General features: G+C 36.4%; 1 protein-coding gene across 5 annotated transcripts in view; it reads right to left on the bottom strand.

Annotated features, from left to right (window-relative positions):
* Positions 1-21864, bottom strand: part of atp8a2 (ATPase phospholipid transporting 8A2) — a 429846-nt gene that overhangs the window by 60908 nt on the left and 347074 nt on the right. For all 5 annotated transcript variants that reach the window (XM_051926384.1, XM_028799509.2, XM_051926385.1 and 2 more), the window contains 5 exons: positions 11430-11504; positions 10112-10234; positions 7045-7123; positions 1772-1833; positions 900-956 (listed from right to left, as the gene is read on the bottom strand). In XM_051926384.1, coding sequence (XP_051782344.1) covers positions 900-956; positions 1772-1833; positions 7045-7123; positions 10112-10234; positions 11430-11504 — 396 coding nt within the window. The remainder of the gene's footprint in view (positions 1-899; positions 957-1771; positions 1834-7044; positions 7124-10111; positions 10235-11429; positions 11505-21864) is intronic.

Here is a 21864-nt window from a genome sequence, read left to right as displayed (position 1 = left end):
TTTTAGAAGATACCATATATTTGTTCTGAAAATATAATTTGTATGCAGTAGTAAGAAATTTCAAATGGGGCCAAAAGACCACCGAGTTTGTATTTTACCAATGTTCTTCATTTATAACTTCTGTCTGGCAGATTATTTTACTGATTTGCAGATTATTATTATTATTTTACTGACTTGTAGTAAGGCTTCTTTGAGGTAAAGTTTGAGTTTACTGAAGAACCTTGTGAGAAGGCTAATTAAGGCTGAGTAAGTAGTTATTTGTTTTTCATTTGTTTTTTAAACACAAAATGTCTTACAATAGTTTGAGCTATCACAAACTTTCATACCATGAAGTAAGATGATAAATATTCCTATAAACACTAAATCTAAACTTTTTTTTTTCTTTTCTTAAACTGAGTTTGGAAAACAGTGTGATTTTTGGAAATGTGTTCTTCAGCTATGGATAGCCTTGCACCGTTTGGGGTCAAAGTGATGAAAGAAGGCATACAGTGCGGTTCAGGAAGTTTTAGGGGAAAAAAATGGCATACTTTAGAAGTAACATTTAAGCATTGCATTCTGGAACACATACCTATTAGGTGGATTAAAACTTAAAAGAAAAAAAAAAGCCGGTTATATACTTGACCAAAAGGTTCGCGCAATAAAGAAAATATTCTAAAGTCTTTTATGTAGTTTAAACATAAATCCTTGTACAATTACAGCAGTAGAGTTCTGCTACTTGAATTCCTATTAAAGAAAAAAAAAGTACAAAAAAAGTTTGAATGGAAGCTTCAAAACATTCCATTTAACTCTGGAATGCATTTTAGCATTTGTAAGTTGCTGGGAAATTGATAGCTTAAAATGTGGGATCCTCTTGTTCAGCAGGCTCAGCGTTTAGTCAGACATATTGACTGAATGCTCACCCTTGTCCACGCTGTTGTTTCTAAGCCAGCTTTCAAGCAGACCGTCACTACAACGTACTGTGAATAGAAGGACAAATAATGGGTTACTGTTTTCATCACATTGAGAAAGTGCAGCCTCTTTTAAATTCAGATTTCAATTCAGACAGCCCTCTTGCCTTTTAATTACGAGTCATGTTTTTGTCTTAGCTCTTCCAATTCTTATGTCAGCAAGTTAATTTTCCTAATGAAAGGCTAATGGATTGTAGCATAAGTAAGCACTGCAATTCAAAACAGTCAATGAGTAAAAGAAAAAGTGTTAGAAAAGTGAAGAGTTTATATCATGAGGTTAGAATATTTATAATGTATAATGATTAAAAATAGCATGTGTGCAGCTCATATGCATATTTTCTTGTCATTAAAGATCTAAGAGGATGACCATTGTTTTGTTTTAATGGTGATATTTATTTGTAACAAATTAGACTTTAATGCCTGAAAACTTCATTTTTTGCACATCTTGCTTATTATGAAATTGTGGCCCACAAAAACCTGACACATACCTATAGTACTTACAGCTTTCATCTAACAGTAGGCATGGGTGATATAAATAATTCATTGTATGAAATCATACCTAAAAATTCTAGTTGTAATGTTCAGTCTAAAGAGCGTATAACAATTGCAGGCCATCTGTGGCTGAGACAAAGTTTCCATTGTATTTTTCAGTTAGTGACTTGTAATTTTAAATAGCTCATTATACAGACTTTTGTAAGCACTCGGTAGTCTGGCATGCTCATTACATTTCTTATCCTGATGATAATTATCTCTAAATGCAAATATGTGGTAAAGGTGTTACATACAAAATGGAAAAGTTAAAAAAATGAATCACAGAAACTTACTGTATAGACTATATTTCCAACAAATAAATAATCTGTTGCATGGCCATTATCAAAGACTGAATCTAAAAGAAAAGTAAAAAAACAGGATTTAATTATTGTTATGATATACACACTCATGCTTTGTTAAGAATGTCTTCAGAAGGAAATCCTGATGGTTTTGAGTGCTGAAATAATTCTTTAGAAAACACAAATATATAAAAACCTTGTCATCTGTGCTAGTAACAGTGAAGGATGCATGTAATTACTTTAGTATCAGTCAGCATGCATTTTTATTGAGTCTTTCACAGGTAACATAATGTTATACAGTGTAATACCATATTTAGAAAACTGAAAAGAAGTCAAAATAAAAAAAGACAAAATAACACTGTATTTGGTCAACTCTGTTAATGGTGTCTGAGTGAATGAAGACACCATGATATAGTGCCTTTCTCTGTTTGTGTAGTGTGTTAAGTTATCTAGCTTGCTGTGGAACATATAAATAATGCTCCCATTGTTGACCCAATCCAGTTACAGTGATAACCTGGTGCCATCCCAAACATAATAATTCGCTACACTTGAGCTTGTCTCTGTCTACTACGGTACCCACCTACGGTCCCTTTTGACTGACTAAATTTGTATTTTTGCTAATAAAGTCTTATGGGCTACACTTCTGGTTCTAGGCATTCTGTGATATCATGCACCTCATTTTTAAGTCCATGATAAAATTAATAATCTAATAAACTTTCCAACATGGCCTCAAAAAGCATGTGCCCCTATGCAAATCAGTAAACGTAAACCAATCTGCCAAGTATGCACAAGCCTGTGCTTATTTACTGGCATCATAACTTAAATCCTGGAAATGATAAAGTGAGCCTAAGGAAAGACCAGACCACTAGATAGTGGGGCCGTGTGTATCCTCAGATCATAAGGCTGACTATCCGCTACTCATTATATCTATAACTGTATCGGCAACTGCATAAACATAACTGCTGCATGTTTGTGTGTGTTGTTTTTGTTTTTTTTTTAATAAATGCAACATTGTCATATCTGCTTTATCCAATTCATACTGTGCGATACCTTACATGTGATTTTGTATTGAAAATGAGATGATGTTTTCATTGTCTGCTGTTGGTATTACACTACTGCAAGTGAGAAGGTCATTCTACAGTGTACTTTATCGTATTGTTGGACATGCAAGTAAGAATTTTCCTGTACTTTGTAGCACTACTACTTGATAATGATCTTGATCAGTGGGCAAGCAGGGCGCCGCCAGTCAGAATGAAGACTGGTCAGCCTTGCTAAACGGAGCAATCATATGAAAAAAAAAAAAACAGTCCCAGTTCATGGTGACTTCCAGCGCAAGGGCAGCTGCCTTGTTTTCATGAATGGCTAGAGCACCAAACCTCTCCTGCTGCCTACTCAAACTGTCTTCTCCATTAAGCTGTAGAAGGAATGCTATTTACTCTCCTGTCTGTTCACTATCAATTAGTTTCTGTGAGTCTTCCTAAAAATAAATAAAACCATAAAGTGAAGTAAATAAGCCACAACCATGGCTCCCTCCAGCACACAGCAGATAAGAGACTTCAGATCACCTTCTCCTTTCAGTTGAGAACAAACAAGACTGCAATACAGTTTCAGATGGATCTCAAAAAAGGACTGTGTTTTAAAGTAACTTTTGTACGAGTATCAAAAATAATGTAATATTAACTAACCCTTCAAACAGCTTGGAAAGGATTTGACATAAGGAATAATGAACAAGGCCATACCAAAAAAATGTCATTTATCTATTATCTGCAAAATAGGAGTCCTTTCAATTCAAACATAACATTTCTATAGAAATTTTAAAATACCTCATATACAAAACTGTTAACGCAGATCATTGCTTTTGGGGAAAATTGTATTAGCTTGACACTCTCACAGTCTGGACCAAATCTGGAAACAGTTTATACCTAATTTGTGGGAGGTCTTTGTGGTGCAATGTCCTCTCTGGAGACCAAGTGTCAAGAAGGTCTTCCTGTATGTGTCAAAGTAAGCTGGGTGTCCATGATTTTTCATTGCAATGTTTTAAAATCATTAAAGGTCAGAATAAAAAACAATGACTGAAAGATGCTGGATTTGGCCATACTCTTTGGAAGATTGTTCTGATAAAGAAGGGACATTTTACAAAAGGATGCTTGGTAGTGTCTACCAACTGTTATTTCAGTTAAGCCCTAAAGTAAAGTCTGTGTCCAGCTGCAGTTGGCCTCCTTATTTACATAAAATGTACTGCCTAAAGTGTGTCCAAATCAGCATGTAACCTACGCTAGCCTTCCTGGGTATGATAAGGCCAAATAGCCAAAACATTAAAGGTTTAGCCATTTTTTATATTTTCAGTGTGGAAATAATCTTTACAAAGTTTATTAGTACATTTCTTCTGTTTGGTTGATTAGATTTGTGCTATCAGGTAGCTTCACATTATCTGCCCCTATTTTCATTCTGTACCATCTGTGATTTTTGTACAGAAGAACAAATAAAGGAACAGTGTCTTAAAAATCTAAATAATTCAAATTATCTTACATGGGTAAGAAAAACTGCTGAAAGCCATTCCTGAATTTATACAAAAAAAAGCAAAAATATAAAATCTAGCAAGCGATTCCACCGTGCAAGGTGTTTATCTAATAGCAGAGGTCAAATTTCTTTGGCTTTTCAGTAATGAAATTTCCTATCATTGCAACAAAAACCATCCATCCATATGTCATGGTCGTTTCACTGTAGGTAACACTGCTCAGAGGGAGGCTTTCCAGGGCTGGTTCTGTGCTAGTTTTTCTTTGCATGGAACCTAAGTGGACTTCCTGTGTTTAAAGTGTTTTCTCTGTTGAATATCCTACGTTTGCTGCTATTTTGAAAACATTCTGTTTGGATATTTGGCAACTCTAAACTGCCCTGCTGTGTTTGCATCTCCTGTTCAATGCACCCTGTAATTGAGTGGCATCTCCGTCAATGCTGCATCATTTGCTTTCATAATAGGCTCCTGCATCCCAAAAGTTGAAAGAAAGAACAGATCAGCAGGCAGAGACAGAAATATGCTGAAAGGTACTTTGGAAGTCATGTGCCATGCAGATGATAACAGTGTGTGTTAGGTCACTAAACAGTCCAAAAAATGTTAAAAATGGCTCCTCAAATTTACCACCTGTATTGAACAAACAGCACACTAATGCTGAAAAACCTTCATGCTAAATATGTACTGTACCTTCATCTTTTTCTGCTATTGTAAAAATTGAACAAGCTGTAACTTCAGTCAAGACCTGTCCAAATGAAGATGAACAAGAGAAAAGTGGAAGAGCCAGAATTGAAGTAGCATATAACTGGCAAGTGCTAGAGAGCACAGTTTTAATTTCTGTAAATGCATCAATATTTTGGACCACAGCAACTTGACATTGAATGAATGAAGTGAAATAGTGCTAAATCTAATGATCCAATCCTCCTGTCTTTTTCTCTTCTGTCAAGTAATGGACACAGGATGCAGGGCCTAAGCCTTCACCACTTCAAAGTCACTGCCAATAAGTAAAAGCAGGTGATCATGAGAACCCACCGACACACCTGCTAGTCTCAGGGTGGCCAGCACACAATAAAGAGAAGGCAGCTGACACATTATCCAAAGTATACAGTGCAAATGAAAGCTTTTGTTCAATGGGTGTTCATCAATTACTTTGTTTTATTATAATAAGAAACAGTGTGCTCTTTACAAAGAAGAGAAAAGGTGGCTTATTAGATCCGTTAATATACATCCAATATCATCAATACACTGAAAAAATCTCCTTTAAATTATGATAAGCACATGTGACTATACTTCACAAGATCAGACTTTTTAACATCCAAAACAAATCAGATATTTTACTACTACAAATGCATTACTAAAACTGTATGCATTTATAACATATTAAGAAAGCATAAAAATGTGGAAGGTATACTTTGAAGCCTCAGTGTGATTATTTATACAGTATGTGCAACACTTACCATTTATTTACATTAAATTTCATCAGCTACATTATCTGTCAAAGTCTAAAATCTGTTTAAGTCTATATGTAGCATTTTATCTGACTCAAAGTTTATTCTACTTTATTTGAAGAGTGACCTTCCTATGTTGCCGCTAAAATATCTGACATCCACAGATAAATTGCTGATGTTGTTTTCTCTGATTATTTTTATTGTTCACTTTAGCAAGTAACATATCAAGGTTGGAATACATCCTTTGATCTACTTAGTCATTTCTGCACTCCTAATCAATTGCTCCATGTAAAGAGATTCCCTGTGAATGCACTTTTTGATTATCAGGGTGATCAGAACTCTTTAGAGGGTGTCAAACACGTGCGAGTAGGAGGCAGCTAAAGGGTCTGAGTAATTGTAATAAAACATCTGACCAGGGGGCGGCGGAGTGCGCTGACTGTCTTCCTCAGTTCCCTCCAGACCTTTCCTGGGAAATCCTGCAAGGTTCTGGCGCCTCAGAAGACATCACGTCTGGAGCCGGCCCCTTTGCTTATGTCACTTCCGAAGCCGGCCCCTTTTCTGACATCACTTCTGAAGCCGCCCCCTTTGCTGATGTCACTTCTGGTTCCGGCCCTTTTGATGACATCATTTCCTCTACGGGCCTTTAAAGCCTCCATCTTCGTCTATTGTAGTCAGTTCTGTTGTGGACTCTGTTCTATGCAGATTGTGCTCAAAAACTTAAACTTTTGCAGCTGGGAAAACAATATACAGGTGGCTGTAAATCTTTATGATGTCTATGGTGTATTATTGTCACAAGGGTTACAGTTTTGTTTTCTGTCATTCTTCCATTTCCTAAACCTTCATCTTGCACCCTATCAGCTGAATGTGATTTCTGCTCAGGGTGTCTCACTTCCAGCAAGGCAACCAACATTACCACATTACCTCAAGTAAAAATGTAATGAGAATATAATTTGCAAAATTAAGTTTACCTGCTCCTCAGTTGACTTATAGATCTATTGATCCCTTATTTTAAGTTTTTTTTAAACACAGGAAGACTTTCAGAATTTGTCCAGTATATGAGTCACTTATTTAGTAACACCATGCAAGCAAACAGACTTTCTACCAATTGTCTAATGCAAAGTACAAATAATTCAAAACCTTTTTTTAATATGCATTTAGTTATCAGTTCACACTGTAAGAAGAAATACAAAAGGCCGAATGACTGTTTATTGACAAAGATGTCCATTATTTTCCAGCTACATGTCTGAGATTTGAATATAACTTTGTGTTGACTTATTGATTTCACTAAAATTTTTTGGAGCAATTACCGTGTTCCAGGGCTTTTAGTGGAAACCAGAAGAGAATGATGGAGTGGATCAAGGCATTGATGCAATGACCCCAGAAAACCTGAGGGAAAACAAATTGGGAGAGTCAGGAAGCCGCCAACATATACAAGGCAAATCCTCTCTGTATAACAAGTCCTGCACTGTTTCCCTGCCACAGCTGAACTCCCTTTGCAAAATCTTGAGCATACAGGCGTCCCTTAAATGAATGATTTCCTTATTCTCTCTCACTGAATCTCATTATTATCATCATCATTGCCCAGAGGTTGGATTTCACTGGGAATATTATTTGCTAAGGTGGATTGTTTGGAGGCTGGAGGTTTTACGTATAAAACAGATATATACATTGCATTGGGCTTTTTAGCTAAAGTGCATTTTATTAAACTAATCAGTAAGCATTGGGCATCTGTTCAAATGGTTTTTTTTTTGTTAATGCAGTTCAAACAAAAACAGTTCCTGCACATTAATTTCATTAATTAAAATATAATTCAAAATACAAGTTGCAGTTAATATGTACACAGCATGATAACTGTGCTCCATACTGTGTAATGAAGTGTCCAGCCCTTGATGGACTGATAATCCATTCAGAGGTTCTCATTCCCTGTGACATGTTTGTTGAGAAAACCGATGAGTAAAATAACAGCATTCTGATCAGCATTACTGTAGTTTAGCACAGAGGATTACTTGCATTTCCTACTGTATACTAGAGAAAAGCCAAGCAAAATGACACCTTTTATTGGCTAACTAGAAAGATTACAATATGCATGCTTTCGAGGCAACTCGGGCCCCTTCTTCAGGCAAGTCCACTGCGGAGACTCACTCATCAATGCAGTCAGGAGATCCTGCTGAACATTTTGATATGTAATTTGTGTATATTAAAGCTTTTTTTCATACTACTACTGTATACTAGAAATCTTTCTAAATAGTCAAAATAAAGTGTAATTAAAGTAATTATTAAGTAAGTGTAATTGTAAGTAATAATTCCTTATTCCGTATTATTTATTTGACAGACTGTGCAGTTCTATAAAACAGTGTTTAAAAATGTAATTAAAATATAACAAATTAGGGGGCGCCATTACTGTAAGGGGGCGCCATGGACTGTAAAACCAAAAAGCACTCGAGTGCAGTTGTTACAGAATGGTGTTCCAATCAGGCCTAAGATGCTTTTTGCTTTGCGTCTACCGCATCCCATTTAGGCTTTTGTAACACTAAGCTGCGTTAGAGAGAGTGCGTTCTAATCATTGTGTGTTTGCAGAAAGCTTATAGAATGCCTAAACAATATTGTGACACATTTTCAAGTGAGCTGAAGTTCATATTGATTTATGAAACTTATTTCTAATATTTCCATCATGGTATGGTAGCATGCATAGTGGTCACCGATCTAGCATCCTAGGCCTGAATTCCACTCTAGGCTGCCTTTGTGGAGTTCACATATTCTCCCTGTCTCTGTGTAAGGCTCCCTTTGGGTACTGAAGTTTTCTTCCTGCATCACCATCAACATGCAATTCAGGTAAATTGTTGACTCAGAATTTGCGTCTGTATGAGTGCAGATATGTCTGGGAGTGAGGGGTCCTGGGATGGACTACTGCCCTTGTCCAGGGCTGTCAGGATAGGCCCAGGCCCCCAATGATCCTGAACTAGATTAAGCAAGTTTGAGAATGTAGAATAACTTACTGTATGTTATGGTAACATTTTCTTCATACAGCCAGAGTGAAAAAAGATTATTTCTAATTTTTTACTCTTGTAAAGTATAGCTGAAACTCAGAAAATAAGATAATTGTGCTAGCTGTAATTTGCACTGTGAATTTATGTAGTATGTAAAATCATGTGCAAAAACTACTTCTATAATGATCTTAACTAAACTTCCCTTTCTCAATATCCTAGCAGTATGGCTAGAATGTGTATCAGTAATAAATAAGGAGGCTGCACCAGTTCATTCTCTATTTGTTAACAGTCTGAGATGACAGGCACAGGTCCCTAAATGAGCAGTTGCAGGCTAATTTAGTGCCACTAATGAATTTTCTATTAACATTTTGAACTTGAGAGGTTCACCATGTTAACATGCGGAGAACATGGAAACTCCACACTGTAATTAGACAGACAGGGATTTGAACCCAGGTTGCTTGAGCTGTAAGGCAGAAAGATTACGTAATGTATCACAGTGTCACCACTGTGCCACCCCTTCAATTTATAATAGTATTATATAGCAGGTGAGTGTTTTTTAATATGTCAGCATCTTGGAGTCGATGCATTTTCAAACCTGCCTATACTGTGTAATTTTCAATATGTAGAGACAGTCATATTTTGTAGAAAAAGTAAATATTATTATACTGACACCTTTATCCAAGGTGACTTACAACATTTTATTTATAACTGCTTACATTTGTTTTGCTTTTCCAACTGGAGCACAGGCAGGTGAAGTGACTTGCTCAGGGTCACAGTGTCAATAGCAGGATTTGAACTCACTACCTCAGGGTCTGACGTTCAAAGCCTTAACCACTATGCCACATTTTCTTAAAAAGAGATTAACAGTTCTGTCAGAGATTATTTATCTTTTAACCAATCTTATAGCTCACTTCATCCAGATTGGACTGTGGCAGGGAACTATTTTATCATGCAAACTTGGTAGGAACCCACGCTAAAAACAGTAAATTAATATTCTATTGCTAGGTACACACAAAACAAATTGGATCTTTAGCAAAACAAATTACAAATTTGAGCAACATTAAGTAGTAACTGCATGGTTATGTACCATTATAGAAACAACACCTGTTTATTAAAGGCCTCTGAATAGAGTTTTGTAGGTCACACTGAACGTTGTTTCATACAATAAATGAAAGTATCCCAGTAAATTCACAGTCCAAGTCTAGCACAGGACCAACATTCTGTTTGTTTTATTAAATCAACAATTCCCTGTCTTTGGGTTTCTTTTCATTATTGTCTTTGTCATTTGAAAGATGAACATGCAGTAGCTAAAAATGCACATTTATTTTAAATCAAATTCTCTTATCATCATTAACACTGTTTTAAAGGGTACTGTAAGTTCACTCACCTTTGTGTTGAATCCATCGGCATTCTGGGTAATTCTGTACAGTTGTGGAAACCTCAGCATACTCTTCTGACTACATGGTCGATCAAAAATGCCCAAAGTGAATGGTGGCAAGGCAGTGAAAATCTGATGAAATGAAAATTAATACTTAATAACTTTGGTCACCCACTTCTAACTGCTTCATTTTCTTCCCTCTAAAAATAGATATGATGTGAAATAGTGAAGTTCATTTTACAAATTCAAATGTGTCTACTATTGTTTAGATCTTTAATAAAACATTTACCAAAGTTTCTGCCAATTCTACTTAAAATACTTGGCAAAAAATGTAACTTTTTGGAAAAATATTTCCCATCAAGTGCATTGTGACAGATGCGAGATGTCTGTTAAATATCACACATCAGTGACAGGGTCAAGCAACACTAATGACTTTCTTCTGTCCTTCTGCCTATATCTGTACTGATACTGATTTTATAATACTTCTGTTCAGTTTCATATTGTTTTTGACAACATCTATAATACATTTATAAATATATGAATATTACTAGGGCGGCACGGTGGCACAGTGGGTAGCGCTGCTGCCTCGCAGTTGGGAGACCTGGGGACCCGGGTTCGCTTCCCGGGTCCTCCCTGTGTGGAGTTTGCATGTTCTCCCCGTGTCTGCGTGGGTTTCCTCCGGGTGCTCCGGTTTCCTCCCACAGTCCAAAGACATGCAGGTTAGGTGGATTGGCGATTCTAAATTGGCCCTAGTGTGTGCTTGGTGTGTGGGTGTGTTTGTGTGTGTCCTGCGGTGGGTTGGCACCCTGCCCGGGATTGGTTCCTGCCTTGTGCCCTGTGTTGGCTGGGATTGGCTCCAGCAGACCCCCGTGACCCTGTGTTCGGATTCAGCGGGTTGGAAAATGGATGGATGGATGGATGGATGAATATTACTATTAATGTTTTCTAGTCATGTCCCTAGTGAAGGTGACCTTTTATCTATAAGGAAACAATGAGCATATCTAGACATAAAACACACACTGTACAAGTGAGGCATTAGAATGTTTAACAGCACCCTGAAATATTTGTAAGATTGTGATGGGAAGAACATATTTACTATACAATGATTCATTTCCTTTCTACAGTCATATTTATATTTGATATATACAATGCTGAATCCGTATCTGTTAGCCAAAGCAGTCAGAATATATGTATATCTCTCACAAATAATTTAAAGGATTATTGCTGTCACATGTATTTATTCAGATTGTAAATGTGATAAAATATGCAGGCATAAACAGCAAATGAACTCCTTAACAGTTCTGTATGCGATTACAAAGTTGCTTACCACATTGTACAGCCCTATGCACCATCTCTCAAACAGAATCTGGCCAGAAAATCCATTAACAAATGCAAACCAAAGCTGTATAAGAATTAAAGAGATATAAATAAATAAGAGATGAATAATGATCAAAGAATATTCATACTTGTACAATATTGATGTTAAACAGAACATACACATCCTATTTAATCTAAAAGCAATTGTTCACTGCTGAGCTGGATGTATTAGTGAGCCCTTTATATTATTAGCAGCAAATGAATTGTCCCTGTTTACTGGATGAGAGTTTATTAAAGAAATATTTGAAGATAAACAAAATGTAACTATAAACATATCTGAGACTCAAATAGAGCATAGAGCCTCAAGTAGAAACTTACAGATGCACAGACACTTTTAAATATCAAAAACAGCAAATATTTTAACACTGAGTGCATTTTTATTTACTTGACAACACTGACAGTCTTTAGGCAACACATCAACACAAAACAAATTTGTTATTTTTAAATCGGGATATGACCTGTTTTTTTGAAACATGGGAAGAGTCAGCACATAAAGACATTGTTTTGTTAACTTTTAACAAAATTAGCATACTACAGTACAAATGAATGTAATGTTGTAAGATCTTATTTAGTAAATAAACTTGTACAATCCAGTGTCTTTTGTCTTTTTTTTTTTTGCTAATGTAATTCAAACAAAAAGTTTCTACATGTTAATTCCTGAATTAAAATATAATTCAAAATACAAGTTGCAGTTAATGTGAACACAGCATGATAACTGTGCTCTATACTGTGTAATGAAGTGTCCGGCCCTTGATGGACTGATAATCCATTCAGAGGTTCTCGTTCCCTGTGACATGTTTGTTGAGAAAATGGATGAGTAAAATAACAGCCATTCTGGTCAGCATTACTGTAGTTTAGCACAGAAGAGGACTTATAATACCTCCTTTATACTAGACATTTTTCTAAATATTCAAAATAAAGTATAATTAAAGTAGATTCTCAGCAATACAACTGACTGAAAATAAGTAATAATTCAGCTTATTCAACATTATTTATTAGATGGTCTGTGCGCTTCTTGTAACACAGCATTTAAAAATGTAATTAAACTATAACAAAGTAGGGAACGCCATTAAGCATGGAATGTAAAAACCAAAAAGCACTCGAGTGCAGTTGTTACAGAATGGTGTTCCAATCAGGCCTCAGATGCTTTTTGCTTTGCGTCTACCGCATCCCATTTAGGCTTCTGTAACACTAAGCTGCATTAGGGAGAGTGCGTTCTAATCATTGTGTGTTTGCAGAAAGCTTATAGAATGCCTAAACAGTATTCTGACAAATTTTCAAATGAGCTGAAGTATTTATTTCATATTTATTTATGAACCTTTATATTTCTAACATTTTCATCATGGCATTGAAATTTTTAAATAACAGTTTTGAAACCTAAAAAACAGCAAACATTTTAACAATGAGTACATCTTTAGCCAACACATCAACACAAAACAAATTTGCTATTTTTAAATCAAAATATGATGAGATTTTTGAGACATGGGAAGAACTGGCACATAAAGACATTACTGAGTTAACTTAAATATATATTTAGCACTCTGCAATACATTTAACATAATGTTGTAAGATCCTATATAGTAAGTAAACCCTTAAAATCCAGTACAATTGAGTTGTTTTATGTTAAAAAACCCTAACATGAGGCAGTAGAACTATTCATTTGTCTAGTGCTGCAGATGGCAATTATCACAACAATGCAATGCACAATCGAGTCATAGATGGGACTCATTGCAGGGCACACTCATACATATACCCACACTGACATTTATAATGATATTCATTAAGTATTGTAATGTATTATAAGAGGACACTCTTACTTTGAAGTGCTCACTTGCATTTAGTTGTTGAAATGTACGGTGTGTGTGACACATAACGCGTACTCCCAGGCTGCTGCATAAGTTGGCTGTCAGTATTGTGAGGTAATCCGATAAAGAAGAAGGACCGTTTTGTGGGTTCTACTCCTGTTTTCGGCTGTATTATTGAATGCAGATACCACAGAAGTATATTTTTTAAAAAATGTTATACAGTACACCCAGAACATAATTTTTGAAAGATACTGTATAACTCATGGAACACATTTTTCAATATTTCATTTAAGGTCAACATCAAGATGAAGTTCAGCTTTATTATCTTTGAATGGATAATTATTTATCTTTTATTATTCTTTCTTAGTTCACGTATATCACAATAAAGTATCTTTGAAGAAAAGAAAGCCTACACTAGAAAAGGAAAAAAAACAATGTGTACATAAATAAAGCGTACTTTAAATCCTTATTTTTTCAATATTAAATGGACTAAATGCTGAGGATATAATTGATCTCTTTTATTGAGCTATTTTTAATCTGCCTTGCGAGATTCTAACACTGACTATTAAAATGGAATTTTGAGTGTGGAGGAGCACCAAGTTTTTTTAAGGATGAAGTTCTTTTAGGGTAAGGTAATTGCACACATGTTTCGGCAACCCTAATGACCCGTTTTACTGCTTTAATCATGAATTGTTATTTTAACTTTACCTTTTGAAAAACATTCATCACATGAAAGGACAGAACACTTTTCAAAACAGGTAAGAGTACACACAACATTTCTAATACATATTCCAAATCTTTTGGCATTTTTAGCAATTAAAGGGCGTTTTTACATGTGAACTTGTGAGGTTAACCAAATGCAAGCATGTCAAAACAAAAAAGATGTGTCTCTTATTAACAATTCCCATTTTGACACAAAGTCAATTATTTATTAACTGAAGACGGCCTGCTTTCTGGTGTTATCTGGCAGAAAGCTGCCTCGCCATCACAGTGCACACCTGCTTGGGCACTGACATTCAGGTCCTCAGAGATGCTGATGAGCCCTGCTGCCTGCATGTCTTTGGGATTTGAGAAAAAATAGAAATACATGGAGCAATTCTAGAAAAAAACAGAGTCGCCATTTCTGTCAACAACCCTGATGGCAGACAACTACAGCATTGGCAGCCAGTTGTGGCTAAGCACCAGTTGCCACTACCAGTAAGTTATCAAGATGTAGCTGGAAGCACACATTCACTTACTTGTACACAAGCACAGAACTGAATGTCAGTGCAGTGAGCTTGCTACTCAGTTTTAACAACTACACAACCTCAATTTGTAAAACTAAAATTATAAGAAGTAAGTTCACAGTTTATAATGTGTTTCTTTTTTCTGGATCACTTTAATGGGAGCAGCTGAAAGAAGAAGAAGACTCTAATCATGTTGAGAGGGAAATATAGTACAATAAACTGTAAAGTTGTTTACTTTTTTTATGCCATTTCAGTAGCATATAGACCCAATAACTGCCGCTACAAGCTACAAAATCAAGCAATGTTGTGTTTTATTTCACTCTGGTTTATCTCACCTAATCTCTCTTTTTTGGAACAGCTTGTGTTTTGGCACAAAGTGTTTCTATTGCCAAAAAAGGTCTGACCCTAGTCTCCCTTACATACTGTATGCTTATATGCCATGAAACTCACACTTCTAAAGAGGTGGAAGCTTCATCCTTATAAAGAGAGTGTTAATCTCACCTGTCGGCTTTCTTTCAGAATGGTGCATTTTTTAAATAGTCTTTTAAGTTGTTGGAAAGCACTGCGGCATAGCAGCATATATTTAACCAGTAATTTTAAAAATATACTACAACCAAGCAGTAATTCACGCAAAATTAAAGTTTTAAAGCTTAAAGTTCTCCTGTCGGAACTGAATACCCACCATGAACCCTTGAGCATAACCAGCCATTTTGGAGACAGGAAGTGAACATTTAAAAGAAAGCTGAACTTGAAAGACAAATCACCTCAACAGTAACTCCCCGAGGCAACTAGCAAAGAGTGAAGTGTGTGTAAAAATAAGGTCGTTGTACAAGTAAGTGGTAATGATGACTCATAACATTTAAATAAGTGAGAAAAAATGAGGTGTTACAATGTACCAAATTAAAATGGAGATTTCTTGCAGTTTTATTTCATATCTGTTAGCCAATTTATTTTTCCAAACACCTATGCTTTTCTTTTAGGAGATGTGACTAACCAAATCATTGAATGGTAAAGACTTTGCCTATATCCTTAGTTTTATTAACAAACTAGCTGTCCCTCACAGCTCCGCTCACCTAGTAATAAAACAGGATAAACTTTAAAAATAAAAAAAAATGTAAAAATGGCCAAGCGGAAGGTAGGTACGCTCCAACGTCAAATGTTGGCACTGTATCTGATCGTGTTCAGCTCTGACGGGAGAGCGTCCCCTGCGTGGGGAGAAAAACACGTGGCCATGATATCTCTGGCAATCAGCAGCTGCCCTCTAAAATCAAACATAACTCTGATCTCTCTCTCTATAACGTCAAATGTTACTCCTTAACAATCTGTAGATGATAATGTCTGTTGAACAAACAGTTATCACTACCTCAGTGGAGGCAAGGTACGCTCCGACACGTGGTGAGAGGTACACTGACTCAAACAGAGGCTGGCGCATGAGTGAGGAGGGCCCCACCCACCTCTCCTCATCCTGCGCCTGTCTCTCGATTTCGTGCAAATAAATTGGTACCACAAGTGAACTGTGTTACTTAACGCAGAAAATTCAAGCAAATTATAGAAAAAAACCTGCTCTAAATCCGTTAAGTAGTTCTCTCGTGAAAAGCGGACATTCAGACAGATGTTGGAATTTAGATAGATAGATAGATAGATAGATAGATAGATAGATAGATAGATAGATAGATAGATAGATAGATAGATAGATAGATAGATAGATAAGAATTCATGTTTTTTTTTAGGCAGAATGATTGTGCCAAAGCCTTGAATGTCAGAACAGGGTGAGGCAGCCACCTTATTTAGTCACCGCTGCTTTGAGTACGAGGAAAAAACTCGCTTGCATGGGATGCTAGGACAGAATGCTGGCTCAGAGTTGGATGTGTATCGTAAGGTTCATTGTCACTCTCACAAGCACTCATTTGGTTTATACAGCATACAGAAATATAATTGAATGTATCAAAATAAAGTGCAATAGAAAATCCATCCATCCATCCATTTTCCAACCCGCTGAATCCAAACACAGGGTCAGAAAATCCTTCAAAAGAAAATGAAAAATCACAAAGTAATAAACACTAATAATATGCCTACAAAGGTTAGACAGTTAGATTAGCCATAATCAAAATGGTAGGTAAAGGAGCTGTGTAGATGATGATTCGGTGCGTGTTGAGTACTTATTTAGCTTTGAGGTTCCTGTGATTCTAAACTCTCAAACTGGGTCTGTCAAGGAGACTTGGACACTTTCATTTTTATTTGTAAATTTACATTTAATTATCAAAGTTTATTATAGTTTATCATTTATTAAATGATTCTTTAATAATGAGGATTACATAGTCCAGGGACCAATTCAGGAAGCAATGTAGGCGCAAGCCAGGAACTGTCCCTATATGCAATGTGTTCATATTTAATTTTTAAAAACATAAGCTTTTTATTCCATCTATACACTAGTTTGAAATCCTTCTTTATTGTCACCAGTATGAATTTCTTACTGTGTTTTGAAGGAAACCTAACTAGACTTGGAAATGTCCACTGATCTCCTTTCTTAGATTATTTCTGCACAAGCCACATTCAGTAATTGCTTACATTTGTGTGTGTGTGTTTTTGCATATGCACACATCTCTAGCCTGCACTGGAAAGGCAGGTGGAGAGGAGATCTGGATAAAGAAAAAACTCTCCTTTATGAGCTGAGTAAAGGAACAAACCCAGATTTCAGGGCCAGAGGCACAGGTGATGGAAACACTTGTCCCAGGCCCTGGGTTCGTATGACAGTGTAGAAATGTACTTGTTTCTGTAACAGTGATATCAGTAACAATATCGGCAACAGCGGTGGCAACAACTGCATGGGGCTGCAGAAGACAGGTATGTGTAATGACTTGAACTGTGGGGGCCTTTATGCAAGTCAGCTCCCTGCTTTTAACGCTCCTCTGCCTGACACAGGAAGATAAGCGGACTCCGACCTCAAGTAGATTTCAGTTATTCCACAGTGGCTGACCAAGGTGTCCTTTTAAAGGTGGTGGTTTGAAAGCCATGAGAAATGACTTGCTTATGCACAACAATATATGAAGGAAGACCAAACAGTCTTGCAGTTTTGTGCATTGAAGTGGAGGTTGTGATTCAAGTTTATTTTTGCAGATTCTATGAATGACTTCGCAACTGCAAAAGCTTGGGGGGATTGATTCTATAAAAATTAGTGTAGGAGAACAGGACTAGTTATTTACTGATTTGTTTAACATGATTTTGAAAGGATATCTTGTTGCATTTGGCTTGCATTGTTACAAAATACAAGCTGATCATTTTTTGAATTTGGCTTGAAATATAAAAAATACATACTGGTAATGTTCAGCATTTGGATTTAAATGTTGTGTAATATGTGTTGACAGTGTTTTTCATTTGGTTTACTATTGTAAAATACACATTGATAATGATCTGTTAGTAACAGTGTTGTTAAATGGCTAAGGGGCACATTAGTGTAGCTCGGGCCCTGACATGTGTAACGGTGCCACTGCTCAGGGCCCACTGAACTGAACAACTCTGTTGAGCCCATTTAGTGTTGGGTGCTTTCCCCCCAAGTGTAGCAGTATAGCACAGGTCGTAGACAGGATTACTTTTAAAGTATAAATAAAGAGAGAGATGATGTGTAACCTTTAAATGCAGTAATAAATGTGTCATGAGTTGGGAGTTTCCAAGTTCTATAATGTGAGTTATGCCATCAGAAAGGGGCCTCATTGTGCTCACTTGTTTTATGATGGCTTCCAAATTGAGATTCAGGGAGTGGAATTCTGGGACTTGACAGCAAATGAGGCCCTTGGTTGCTCAATGGCAGTCACTTTTCTTTTGGGCCTCATCCCTCTAAACTCACACACAGTTTTGCCCATTATCTGCTACTTTGATTTAATGATCTATAATTTTATCTTACTATACTCGATATTCATTTTCCAGACATTTCTCTTTTTTTACATCTGGATAAGAATTATGTTATGCACATACATTACAGAACAAAACATGAACAAAATTCAACTTCAGTTTTACCAAAAAGTGTAACATCTTATTGTCATAGATGTTGGAATAAACCCTTAGACATCATAAGTAATACAGAATATGTTATGAACACCTAAAAACACATTTTATCAAATACCAGAACTGTTTTGAAGTAATAAAAGTAAAAGAGGATTCGTTTCTCTGATTTAAAAGTTGTTATATTAGTAACCACAATATTCAGCGTTGTCCTGTATGTTATGTTTCAGTCAGGGTTTATTCTCTGGCTTGAACAGATTTCCATTTTTATTATTTCTGTTATTTGTGAATTATTATTTGTTTGCTTTTACAACTGAAAGTCTGTTTGAAGAGTTTAGGGCCTGGCTGCCTGGGGTGAAGCCTATTTTGGGGTCAAACTATGTGCAATCCTGGTCTGACTGATGGTATTTGGAGGCCTGCTCACCCTTACTACCATTTAATGTGCTAAAATTACAAAACTGTATACGTTAAAGCCAGACATTGCTCTTTCAGAAAATATACATTGGTTTAGTGAATTCATTAGTGCATAGATATTACAGTTCAGTAAGTTGCAATGTCTGAACCAAACAAAATGTATTTGTAAAATAACAACACACAATTAAAATGATTTACAATATCTCTTAAAGTGGAATAACCCAAAGAACAGTAGAAATGAAAAATATTATGTCCAAAGAAAAGGAAAAATGTACATCAGACTGTACTTACAAATAAATAGGCCAAAGCAGCTCTATAAATGTATAAAACAGTTGTGGAAAACAGAATTATTTATAATGTTTTCTAACTAAAAACAATCAAAAACATAAACTCAAGTTTGTTTCTGCAATTTGAGTGACCTCAAAAAATGCAGGCAGATGAGCCATACAACCCAACTGTACAGCTCTTTTAAACGTTTGTAATTAATAAAGTACAAAGGATATTTTTTGTTACATCTATATGTAAAAGTAAAGCATCTCTGATTAATATTGATGTAAAAATTGTCTAAATTATTTGACGTATACCAAGTAACATTCCTTTGCTTTAAAAACAACAGCTGAAATCCCACAGAGCCAGAAATGCTGTCATAGCTTTCATATTGGTGTAGATTGTTGTTTATTTGTTTGTTGTTTATTTTCTCCAGTGTAACCTGTACATTTCTTTAGGAAACTGAGAGATTTCAGTTATTTTACTGAATAATCATCTGTCGGTGACAAGCACAGCGACAAGCACAGGCTGACGTGCATTTATTGACAAAAAAGTATTCTATCATACAATACCCAGGATTTATGGAGCTAAGAATACAAAGTTCTGTTGGCTTTCAATAGTCAGGTTTACATGCAATCAAAAACTAAACCACCTCTGTTTTATAAATGTTAATCTTAGTTATCGAGTGACAGCCTAACACCCAAGTCTGCTGTAACAGCAACCACTGTGGCAGTCAGTGAAGACAATGGAGAGCCCCACAAAAGGATGGAATATGGCATTTAATGGGAAAAGTCTGAAGTTAACGTGTAACAGTAAGTAAACAAATGAATTTTTGCATTTTGGTATGTATTCCCCAACATTCCCCAAATGTTAATGGTGGTCCATGGGACCAAATGAATGGGGGCAAGGCAGAAAAGGCTTCAGCCCACTCCTACAGACTGATTGGCATTGCCACCCCATCACACCCATTTTAGCTGTGACAATGTTAAAGGAGCTCATTTTCTCCAGACTGCTGCTGTTGTCTGCTACACCCTTGTTCTCCATGAAATGAGAACTGGATGCTCTGAATACACTTGGTCTCACAATAAACACTGGATACACTTTTAACGGACTATCTGCTGAAAGTTATTCGCCTTATTTGGCATTTTAATAATACTTTAAATTAAAGAATCACATGACATTGCAGCAGGTTATCATTATATGTCTAACAAGTAATACAGTGGAAAAATATAGAAATATGTGAATCGTTCTTTTAAAACTCATAATCTGGCTAGTCATGCACTGAAAACAACATCAGAGAGTACCTTTGTCCTGTGTAAGTAATGGCATGTCACGCTGGCTATGTGTACTGCTACTTCACCTCACGGCATGTAATACCAACGGCTTCATTTCATACTACAAGCCAATGGCTTACAGTGTTTACCTTTCTGAATTTTGCAAGTAATGAAAGAAGGCTGAGCACTTTGTGTTTACAGGAAAAAATAGGTAAATAAACAACAAAGGCAAAAGGAAACCTTAGTGTTTTAAAAAAGAAGAACAATATCTGAAGCAGAATAAAAAAATCTAAGAACACTTTTCGTTCTCACAATTTTGTTAACAAAATGCTACCACTTTCTTCTCCCCTTCAAGTACTGGTCTGATGTTAGGCCATTTCCATCTGATTTCTTATGGAACAAAAAAAGACTTGTTATTGAACACTCCATGCTGATTCACAGCAAAGTTGAAGGTGATGGCGGGCTACAGTATACCACCGGGCCAAACACTGCCTTTGGTCTAGCAATGGATGTTACCTGTCATAGACTCCAGTTGCTACTGATGGAATTAAATAGTGTAACCCCAGGATCACCTCCCATTCTCCCCTTTTTGCTGTTAAACTCCGGTCGTGATCCTCAAACTTTGGTCCTCTAAATCAGTGGTCCCCAACCTTTTTGACAGCAAGGACCACTTTATTAGATGCAAATTTTTCCACGGACCGGTCGGGGGGGTTGGTTTGGGGGGGGCAGTTTTATACACAATTTACATAACATTTCTATTATTATTAAAGTTCGCATACGTTTGCAATCTGAGATTATTCTTCTTTTTTTGCATATAACAAAGACATATGCTTTACATTTGCCAGTCCAACAGATTGCACATCACAAACATTAACACTGCTATCTTTTTTTCGTGTCTGCCGTTTCTATAGGAGAGTGACAATGAGTTAAATTCCAATGGATGTTTTTCAAATGTTGACAAGCAATAAGCAAAAGGTATTACTGAAAACCACAGAAAACAAAAACAGCAACAAAAAAAAAAAAAACAGTACGAGGAAAGTTCGAAGAAAGAGATTTTTTTACAATGTTTCTGTTTGGGGATCGTTGTGCAAACTGAGCTGCGACTACAGATCTAACTGCTCTGTGGATGATTCGTTCAAGCATTTCAAGGTCACTTCGTTGTAGGCTAATGAAAGCATCTGTTGAATGTACTTCGTAGTAACGTGATTTCTATAGACTCATGTCATATGGGGAAACATAAAAATACTTTGTTGTAATAGTCTCTCATCTCGGTCTCTCTCCTCTCTCTGCACCGCTGCAAAGCCCCGCCCGCCAAGCGTTCTGAAAAGTCTGAGTGAGTCGCCGTTGCCGGCAGTTCTCTCGCGGCCCGGCTGTCAGACGGCTGCGGACCGGTAGTGGGC

Source organism: Erpetoichthys calabaricus, chromosome 4 (genome assembly GCF_900747795.2).
Source record: "Erpetoichthys calabaricus chromosome 4, fErpCal1.3, whole genome shotgun sequence".
Lineage (NCBI taxonomy): Eukaryota > Metazoa > Chordata > Cladistia > Polypteriformes > Polypteridae > Erpetoichthys > Erpetoichthys calabaricus.
This window is presented reverse-complemented; position numbering and strand designations above follow the sequence as displayed.